Source organism: Sinocyclocheilus rhinocerous, unplaced genomic scaffold (assembly GCF_001515625.1).
Source record: "Sinocyclocheilus rhinocerous isolate Xijiao unplaced genomic scaffold, SAMN03320098_v1.1 scaffold2531, whole genome shotgun sequence".
NCBI classification, from domain to species: Eukaryota; Metazoa; Chordata; class Actinopteri; order Cypriniformes; family Cyprinidae; genus Sinocyclocheilus; species Sinocyclocheilus rhinocerous.
Genome location: NW_015661073.1, coordinates 200,065 through 210,335, shown reverse-complemented (window position 1 = coordinate 210,335; position 10,271 = coordinate 200,065). Strand labels below are relative to the sequence as shown.

Below are 10,271 nucleotides of genomic sequence, written 5' to 3'. Positions count from 1 at the left end.
ACTTCACTCCATCAGATTCAGAAAGCTGTAGAAGAGGTTGTGACTTTAATTGGAGACTGAAGGAAGACTCACGCTCACTTTCTCTTGACAGGCTTTTCACAATGCAGCAAACAAGAGAAAAACAGCAAACATACGAGAAGAGAATCAGACAAGCATCTGCTCACATGTGCAGTTTCAGGTCTCGTCTCCCATAATGCCGTGCTGCTGAGAGCAGGAGAGCGGGGCATGTTGTCACACAGTTCACTGCGGTGTTGCTCAGGACGGGTTTGTTGTTGAAAGTCAGAAATATTTTTTGTATGATCATTTAACTTTTGAATTTCTGATTCAAAATGATGTATAGACCCTTAATGTGTTTCATGCAACAGCTGAATCATGTGCTGCTAAATATAAAAGAGCAGCTAATTGCAGTTTTTTGTTAAAATCTCACAATTCTGACATTTGTTCTCGCAATTCTATGAAAAAAGGCAGAATTGCGAGATATAAACAATTCTGAAAATAAATAATTCTGAGTTTATATCTATCGACTGTTTCTCAGAATCGTGAGTTTGTAAAAAAAGTAAGAATTGCAACTTTTTATCTCAATTCTACAATTCTTACGTTTTTCTCACAATTCTGTCTTTATCCGAATTGTTAGATAAAAAGTTGCAATTACGTTTTTTCATAGTTAAATGAACTTGCCTGTATTGCATTATTGAACTGAATTCATGAAACGGATTATTGATTGAATTGCATTCGCTTGATTAACTAGTCTTACAGCTGCATAAAAACATCGATTCGTCTGATTTGAATCTGCTAAGCCCTTAGTTAACTGCTAGTTAGTCAAACTAGTTCTTCAGAACACAGTGGTGTTTATGCAGTGAATGGATCTCTATATAATGTGCTCATGTGTGTGGAACACACGCGTCACGTCACACGGATGCTGATGTGAGGGTAACTGAGGTCCTGCCGTGTTTCACGAGCTCGGAGGCCACATGTGGCGTGAGACCAGTGTTTTATTTGAGTTTAATGAGCAGAGGTCATCCTCACACGACCTCTGCAAAGACATTTAACACACAGACAGACGGACGCACGTTCACTGAATCAAGTCGAGTTTCACTGTTTCTCTCTGGACAGAAGAAACTTCTATCACCACAAGAACATCAGACTCAGATCCAGCCAAAACCAGAAGTCCACAAATACATTTAAGACAGTGCTGAGAAGGTGACAAACAAACACCACATTCTGCTCCTAAAATAACACAGTCGTAGGATTTTACTACTACCTTTGAGTAAAAATAGCACTTTATGTATCAAATCATTCCTTCACTGCCTGTTATTTTAGAGAAATCTTACTTTGTAAACGCAGCACAGTGACTCTTAAGGAAATGTGTTTTTTTGCTCCCAAAGTGGCAATTAAAAATGCTATTTCTTATTTCTTTCTTCTAAAGTATTATTCAGTGCTGTTATATATTGAAGCCATTTCTGCATTAGGATAAAAAGTAACTTTTTTGACTTTTTTCCTTGCAATTCTCCTTTTTTTTTTTACCACCATGCCATGGAATAAACAATAAAAAAAGTTAAAAAGCAATAATCTCAGCTCTGAATTTCTTCTCAAAATTGCAAGTTCACAATTCTGACTTTATAACTTGCAGTTCTGAGGAAAAAAAATTTTTTTTTCTCAGAACTGTGAAAAAAGTCTCCATCGTAAGTCTGTTTCTTTTTTTTTTTTTTTACAAAATATTGATTGACTAATATGTGTGAGAATAAATGACGTGAACATAAAGACCCTCTTTAGTCTTTTGTTTTTAAATATATCTCAGTTTTTAATTGGTGCATGCATCAGCAACATTTTACAATTTATTGTATGTATTAAATGGATCATTCACTTAAGATGAACAAGATATTTTGAGCAAGATATTTAAAAAAAGAGTATACTGGTAACTGGGTCAACCATTGACTTTCACTGAATGCACATTTCTCAAAATATCTTCTTTTATGTTCCACAGAGGAAAGTCATACCATATATTTTTGGTAAATGATCCATTTTTAATCGTCGAATTAATAATCATTGTACGAATGCAAGGGAGCTCATATTTATATATAATGCTGTTGATGTGAAATCTGTGCTCAGTAATATATCATGAGGTTTTAAATGTCACTTGTGCAACTGATCCAGAACTTGTGAAACTCGTGCAGGCGCAGCAGCTTCAGCAGCTCCTCCTCATCTTCATCTTCATCTTCATCTTCAGCGCACTCTCAAACAACCCCTGCTGCTCCGGGAGCTCGAGGCGCGTCTTCTCGCCGGTCATCATGGCTCGGCTCGGTGTCGTCCTGCTGTTTCTGTGTGCTTCTGCTCGGCTTCTGGCGGTGTTCTCTCAGCTTCACCGCGGATCGCGGACGCGATGGACGAATAACGGGCGCGCGTATCAGCTGGTGAGCCCGGGGTCCCGGTACGTGCCTCCGGGGCGCAGAGAGGCGAGCAGAGCAGCATCCGCGCCGGTGACCGTGATCACAGACCGGCAGAACGCCAGCGCGGACTCTGATGACGGGATGGTGTCCGATGACCCCTACGATCCCTACAAATCCGTCAGGAGCAGTCCCTATAGTCCATACTACAACTACTACGACTCGTACTACAGACCCAGACAGAGAAGCGCGCAGAGGCATCACGGATACGGAACCAGATACTTCCAGAACGGTGAGAAGTGCGTGTGAGTCTTTGTGATGATGATGATGATGATGATGAAACTCTCTCTCATGAATGCCCACAGGTCTCCCGGATCTGGTGGTGGATCCCTACATGATCCAGGTGTCCACGTATGTCCAGAGAGTGCCCATGTACAGCCTCCGGTGCGCCGCGGAGGAGAACTGTCTGGCCAGGTGCTGCTCGTCTGCTTAGAATGCTTTAAGAACGCTTCTTCTGCAGCGTTTGAGGAACGTTCCATTCTATCATTCTGAAAATGTCAACGTTACATTTGAATGTTTCTCTCAACATCTAAAACATGCTTTTTTTTTTTTTTACATCTAAAGAACGTTTCTTCTTGGTATGTGAGCGTTAGAGGAGTTTGAACATTTTATGTGAATGTCTAAAACACGTGTTTTTTTATATAGGCTACTTGAACGATTTTTTTTCTTGTTTATGTAAATTTTTGAGAAACATTTTAATCTGTATTTTGAAAATGTTATGATAATGTTAAATGTAATTGTCCTCTAAACCTCTAAAACACCTTTTTTTTACATTTGAAGAACATTAGTTCTTGGTTATGCAAACATCAGAGAGGCATTACATTGTATCATTTTGAAAACATTATGAAAATATAATTTCTCAGTGTTTTTAAATGTCAATTTTTCTTCTTGGTTATGCGAACGTTAGAGGAACATTCCATTCGATCATTTTGAACATGAGAGTGTTACATTTGAATGTTCTCTTAACATCTAAAACACCCTTTTTTTTATATCTAAAGAACGTTTCTTCTTGTTTATGCAAACATTATACGTTTTATAATTTATAAACCATTATGAAAACGTTATTTCTGAATATTGTTTAAACGTCCAGTGTTTTAATGTATCAAGAACGTTTCTTCTTGAACGTTATTGAAACATTCCATTCTATCATTTTGAGAACGTTACATTTGAATGTTCTCTCAACATCTAAAACATGCATTTTTTAAATTTAAAGAATGCTTTTTTCCTTGTTATGCGAATGTTAGAGAAACATCCTATTCTAGATTTTGAAAAATGTTATGAGAACATTCTATTGTTATAACTGAAGAATGTTATTGAACGTACAAATCACATCATGAGGATGAACATTTCCTCTCAACATTTCAAGAACGTTTATCAAATATGAATAATGTTATAAAAACATTTTGTCCTAACATTTACATAACCATTCAAAAATGTTAGTGAGTGTTATGGGAGCTTTCCCTGTTGGCTGGGATGTTGAAGATGTCACAGGAGAAAGCCAGAACGGTTTCTCGATAAGAGGTTTCTCCGCTGAACCTGTTGAAAAATCCGTGAAGTGTCCCGCTGTGTTCCTCAGTTCGGCTGCAGACGCACGAGATTACGACACCAGGGTTCTGCTGAGGTTCCCGCAGCGCGTGAAGAATCAAGGCACCGCAGACTTTCTGCCCAGCAGACCGAGATACGCCTGGGAATGGCACAGCTGTCACAAGTGAGGAGAAATACACACACATACACATCACTGCATTTCACAGAATAACTGCTAATGATACAATCAATTATTTATAGTGTGATGCAAAGTGAAATATTTACTGCTTTAAAAAGAAACACTTCAAGGATCAGTGCACACATTTATAATGTTACAAAAAATAAATGCTATTCATCTGTGAATCCTGAAAAATAAACTGCATCACGGTTTGCACACAAATATTAATGTTTTCAACACTGAACACTGGAGTAATGATGCTGAAAATACAGCTGCGCATCACAGAAATACATTACAGTTTAACAGATATTCGCATAGAAAACGGCTGTTTTAAATTCTAATAATATTTCACATTTTTACTGTATTTTTGATGAAATAAATGCACCTCTGATGAGCAGAAGAGACTCTTTCAGAAACAATAATAAGCTTCCGAATGGCAAATAATCAGAAATGTTGGTTGAGCAGCATATTAGAATGATTTCTGAAGATCATGTGACTCTGAAGACTGGAGAAATGATGCTGAAAATACAGCTTTGATCACAGAAATAAATTACAGCTTAACAGATATTCACATAGAAAACGGCTGTTTTAAATCATAATAATATTTCACATTTTTACTGTATTTTTGATCAAATAAATGCACCTCTGATGAGCAGAAGAGACTCTTTCAGAAACAATAATAAGCTTCCGAATGGCAAAAGATTGCTGGCTTTGAAGAAAGCTGTTCTAAAGAGCAGAAGATGTCGGTGTGCTGCTGCTGATGTTTTGTTGTGGTCAGTCACTATCACAGCATGAATGAGTTCTGTCATTACGACCTGCTGGACTCCGGCACACAGCAGCGCGTCGCAGAGGGCCATAAAGCTAGTTTTTGTCTGGAGGACACGTCTTGTGACCCGGGATACTACCGGCGCTACGCTTGCACGTCTCACACGCAGGTGCGTAATTACCCAGCAATACAGACGGCAGCGAGCACAAATGTCAGAGGCAGTGTGGCGAGGTGTAATTATTCTCCATCGCAGGGTTTGAGTCCCGGATGTTACGACACGTACAGCGCGGACATCGACTGTCAGTGGATCGATATCACAGACGTCCCGCCGGGACGCTACACGCTGAAGGTCAGAAACCCTCCACATGCGCCGCTGTTCGTTTGCGGATCTTCTCAAGGATCTGATGTGCTTTATTTCAGATTACAGTAAACCCAGGCTTCCAGGTGTCGGAGTCAGACTTCAGCAATAATATAGTTCGCTGCGACGTTCACTACACCGGAGACTCCGCGCACGTGTCCGGCTGCAGCGTGACGCCGTAAGTGACGCGCTTTCTTCATCCTACCTGAAAGAAACCACCTCGTGTGTTAATCCTGCAATCCTTCTCTTCACAGACACTAGGATACGAGAGAGAAACCAGGACGGCCTGATGATGATCGCAGACCAGCTGTGTTTACTGTGCAGAGATAAAGCTAGTATCTGTGAAAATAATAACGCAGAATTATAACAGACACCAATCTAACCCAGCCAACAAAAACATGTTCTGAGAATGCTTCCTAACATTCCCTTTAAAACATTACTTCGGAGTGCCAATGTTACCAGCGCTTCTTCTCGGTTATGTGAAACATTCCATTATGAGAATGTTACATTTGAATGTTTAAAACATCCGTTTTTGTATTTAAAAAACGTGGCTATTCAAACATTCTATTCTATCATTTTGAAAATGTTACAAAGACGTGGAACATTTCTGAACACAAAAACATTAAGGGTGCATTCTCTGTTAGCTGGGTAATAATTTCACAGCAAAGCCTTACGGTATTGTCTTTATTAGTGCCAAATAATGATAAAACTCCATCCAGTCGTAGTTGTAGTGTTTTATCTTGCTTTTTACTCTGAAAGAGTCGAGGTTGTTTTCAACGTATTATCTGTTAATCGTAATGTTTCCACAAATAGTTTGGTTTAGTTTTAATGATGATGAAAAAATCAAGAGCGTTTAATAAGATTTATGTTTCACGTTATGTTATCTGTGTGCTTTAAGATTATTATTTTTTCAGCCTCTTAGAGGTGCTATTGATATTATACGTCACTTTAGTTTAGGAGGCACAAACTTGAATAAACGCAGATGAGAATATGTTTTCTTAATTTTCATGTGTTCTTATTAATTGAGTGAAGAGGAGCATAACTGATCATCAGAGCTGTGTGAATATGAATATGTGTGTTTAATTAGTCTTTTTCCCTAACTTGCACCTCCATAAGGTGTGCATTTGCTTTACTGTTTTTAACCATATTTTGATGACAGAAGTGAAGTAATCTGAGAAAACCTCCTCATTTGTAAAAATAAAATAAAAATGTAATTCACTTTTAATTCAAATTAATTTACCATTTATTTGATGTTTATATTATTTAATTGAAATTAATCTAAATAAAAAAAAAAAAAAAAAATCCAAATGAATCTTAATAAAAAAATTAAGCAAATAAAGTTCAGTTATAAATGGAGAAAAGAAAACTTAAGAGCCTTGTGAATATGAATGTGTGTGAGAGAGTTTGTGTCGGTGTTTAACCATACTTTGGGGACATTTTTGTATCCAGACATGATTTATATCTGACTAAAAAAATTTTCATTAGTAAAAATAGAATCAAAATTAATTTTTTAAATGTATTCATTTTATTAAATTTATTAAGAAATTATAAATTAATCCTAATAAAAAATAAAAAATACTCTTAATCTTAATTTAAAACAAGTAAATAAAGTTACATTCTAAATTGTAAAAATGTAAAAAAATAAAAAATAAAATAAAAATAAATAAATAAATGCAGTAAGTTTTCTGTTAGTGTCAGGTTATATAGCTAGATACACACTGCTGTTCAAAAGTTTGGGATCAGTAATATTTGATATGTGTTTTAAAGAAGTCTCTTTTGCTCATCAAGGCTGCATTTATTTGATCAAAAATACAGAAAAATATTGTGAAATATTATTACCATTTAAAATAATGGTTTTCTGTTTTAATATGCTTTAAAATTTAATTTATTCCAGTGATTTCAAAGCTGAATTTTCATCAGCATCATTTCTATTTTAAATGAATGCTGTTATTTTTACTTTATTCATCAAATAATCCTGAAAAAAGTATCACAGGTTCAAAAAAAAAAAATATATATATATATGAAGCAGCACAACTGATAATAAATCAGCATATTAGAATGATTTCTGAAGATCATGTGACACTGAAGACTGGAGTAATGATGCTGAAAATACAGCTGCGCATCACAGAAATAAATTACAGTTTAACACATATTCACATAGAAAACAGCTGTTTTAAATTATAATAATATTTCACAATTTTACTGTATTTTTGATCAAATAAATGCAGCCTTAGTGAGCGGAAGAGCCTTCTTTAAAACACATATCAAATCTTACTGATGCCACACTTTTGAACAGCACTGTATATAATAACAGAAGTGCGTGGTATTGTCAGAGCGTGTGTGTTTAGTTTTATACTTCAAAGACATCGCGCTCCTCAGATGCGAGTTCAATCAGATTCATGAGTTTGTTTGCGTCTGTCGCCCTCTGCTGGTGCGTGCGCGTGTCTGCGCGTGTGTGTCGGGGGCGCGCGCGCTGAGGACGCTGAGGGAGGCGCGCGCTCGTGTCACATTCTTCAGAGGATCCGGTAAACGGCAGAAACACCGACAGACGAGCGGCGACAGACAGCAGCGGGCGAGAGGTAACGTTACGACAGACACGCACAACATCCGACGCGAGAGACCGAGAGACGCGCGGGAAACCGGAGAAACACGGAGAGAGCACGGGCAGACACACACAACATCCGACGCGAGAGACCGAGAGACGCGCGGGAAACCGGAGAGAGCACGGGAGATGCTAAAGCTAAAGCTAATGCTAGAAACAAAAGACACACACAGAGAGACATACACTATACACACACAGACAGCTGCATCTTCATCATCTCATGAATATCCACCAGTTTGTTTTGTGTTGGCCAAGATAATGTTTTGGTAAAGTGAGCTGATCCAGGATCAGCGCGGGTCTCGCCACCTGGTGCCAGTGTTTTGTTTGTTCTGTCTGTGTTTAGTATCGCTAAGCTCCCAGCAGCCCCTGGGGCATATGGATGGCATGATGCCAGGGCGGAGGTGGGGTATTTTGTGTGTGTGTGTGTGTGTCTCTCAGAATGCTGGCTGAAGATGGACGTTCCTGAATACCTGGATCTGGATGAGATCGACTTCACTGATGATTTACCTGTGAGTTTATGATCATGTGTTAAGACTCTATTAATCAGCCAAATCATATTTCTGTGTTTTGAAGTGACGTATGGATCTTCATCCCACGTGATAGTATAGGGATATGTGTTTTTCAGGGCCGATACCGATTATTACAGATCAAGTAGACCGATAACCGGTATGTCTGGTGTAAAAATGAAAATTAATGTCAAAACTAAAAATAACAAGGGCTCTGACAAAAACTTTCTTTAAATGCTTTTAAATTATTTTATCGGCAAATCAGTTTTGAAAATGACCGATACCGATAACCATAAAAAAGCTTAGTATCGGTGCCGATAATCAGTCGACCCCTGGTGTAATACAGCGATTCCCAAACATTTTTTTATAAGCTAAACACATTTGAGCTAAAATATTTACTCCTGAGATTTTAAGTTAATATTTCAATAAATTATCAGCACATTTAAATGTTCACGGTTCTCTGATGTTGGTTACTGGTCACATGACATGCAGATAAACTAATAAAATATGTCTTGTCTTAAAATGTTTTATTTTGATTTGTTATCTTAAAATTTATTTATTTGAATTTAACATTTGTATGATTTTATTTTTAGTAAGCATTTTATTTTTTATTAAAATTTTAAATTTTTGATTAAATACTTTTTTATTATGTGTTGTATTTTAAAATGATTTATTTCAACTTTTCATTTTTATTATTTAATTAATTTTTAGTAAGTATTTTATTTAGTTTCTTTTTATTTTAAACGTATTCATTTAAATTTAACATTTTTGTTGGTTAATGGTCACATGACATGCTGCTAAACAAATAAAATATTTCATATTTCTTAAGTGTTTTATTTTTATTTGTTTTTACTTATATTGATTTCATTATTTTAATTTAACATTACAATTTAATGTTTATTAAATGCTTTGCTTTTATTTAAAAAATATTGGTTACATTTTTATGATTTCATTAATTTATTGTAAATTTTTTATTTTGTTTGTTTTTATTGAAAAAAAATTTCAACATTTCATTTCTATGGTTTAATTAATAGTCAGGTTTTTTTGTTTTATTTTGTATTTATATGCCTTTTATTTAAAACTTATTTAAATTTTACTATTTGATTTCATTTTATGTAAATGTTTTTATTTTTGTTTTTGTTGTATTTTATGTTCAACTGTTAATTTTAACGATTTAATTATTAGCTTTCCATCAACTCATGAAATTCTTCTGAGAAACGCTGCTGTAGTTAAACAGTTTAAAGTAGATTAAATGTTAAATATGCATTTCTAGGATTGAATTATGCTGAATAGAGTTTACGTAGATTACAGTCTTTGTTCCTGATGTATTGCTCTGTGTGTTCATTTGGATTCGTTGAATTGCTCAGATGTTTCCTGGAAGTCAGACTCATGAGTTTGTGTAGCTACAGGAACAGCTCATTTCCCATCATTCCTTCAGCATGATCGGTGTTTGTAGCATCAGTGTCTGATGACCTTTAACCCGTCTGATGTGTGTCCTGTCTCAGTACAAGAGCATTCCTGAGCTGTGCCGAAGACACGATGGAGCGAACGACGAGAGACAAGGTACTGAAGGAGCTTCATTCATGAGTCATTCAGATCTATACAGCAGTCACACGTGTGCGAACAACATTACTAGAGCCCGACCGATATATTGTTTTTGCCGATATTATCGGCCGATATGAGCCTGTTGCCGATATATCGGTACCGGCGAATATGCCGTCAATATGAAATTTTTTTACAGAACATATAACGCAGATAAAATGATTGAAATGGTGTAATTACTTAGTTTGTCCAGCAGAGCGCGCACCATTGTTTGCTACTGACGACCTGGATGAAATGCTTTTGAAGCTTAAGTCTATGGAAAACCATTGAAACTTTGAACGGCCATATCTC

At 36.5% G+C, this 10,271-nt stretch overlaps 2 protein-coding genes across 3 annotated transcripts in view; both read left to right on the top strand.

The window, feature by feature from the left end:
• Window positions 1-2,037: 2,037 nt before the first annotated feature.
• lox (lysyl oxidase) lies at window positions 2,038-5,730 on the top strand. Of its 2 annotated transcripts, XM_016535743.1 has the most exons (7): window positions 2,038-2,676; window positions 2,750-2,858; window positions 4,021-4,152; window positions 4,925-5,081; window positions 5,166-5,261; window positions 5,333-5,448; window positions 5,525-5,730. In XM_016535743.1, exons 1-7 carry the CDS (start codon window positions 2,289-2,291, stop codon window positions 5,529-5,531), a joined length of 1,005 nt encoding a protein of 334 aa, XP_016391229.1. In that variant the 5' UTR covers window positions 2,038-2,288; the 3' UTR covers window positions 5,532-5,730. The 2 variants fall into 2 exon arrangements, with proteins under 2 accessions (XP_016391229.1, XP_016391230.1); XM_016535744.1 differs by lacking the exon at window positions 5,525-5,730 and having other exon boundaries at window positions 5,333-5,452.
• A 1,987-nt stretch (window positions 5,731-7,717) lies between these two features.
• Window positions 7,718-10,271, top strand: part of LOC107726220 (synphilin-1-like) — a 16,356-nt gene continuing 13,802 nt past the window's right edge. The window contains exons 1-3 of the mRNA XM_016535742.1: window positions 7,718-7,849; window positions 8,311-8,381; window positions 9,884-9,941. Coding sequence (XP_016391228.1) covers window positions 8,325-8,381; window positions 9,884-9,941 — 115 coding nt within the window. The 5' untranslated portion in view covers window positions 7,718-7,849; window positions 8,311-8,324. The remainder of the gene's footprint in view (window positions 7,850-8,310; window positions 8,382-9,883; window positions 9,942-10,271) is intronic.

Bases quoted from the DNA above. Each gene is read 5' to 3' on its own strand.
- lox (XM_016535743.1), top strand. From the start codon at position 2,289: ATGGCTCGGCTCGGTGTCGTCCTGCTGTTTCTGTGTGCTTCTGCTCGG. The intron at 2,677-2,749 runs GTGAGAAGTGCG...GAATGCCCACAG, and splicing joins AACCAGATACTTCCAGAACG to GTCTCCCGGATCTGGTGGTG. The intron at 5,262-5,332 runs GTCAGAAACCCT...GCTTTATTTCAG, and splicing joins CGGGACGCTACACGCTGAAG to ATTACAGTAAACCCAGGCTT.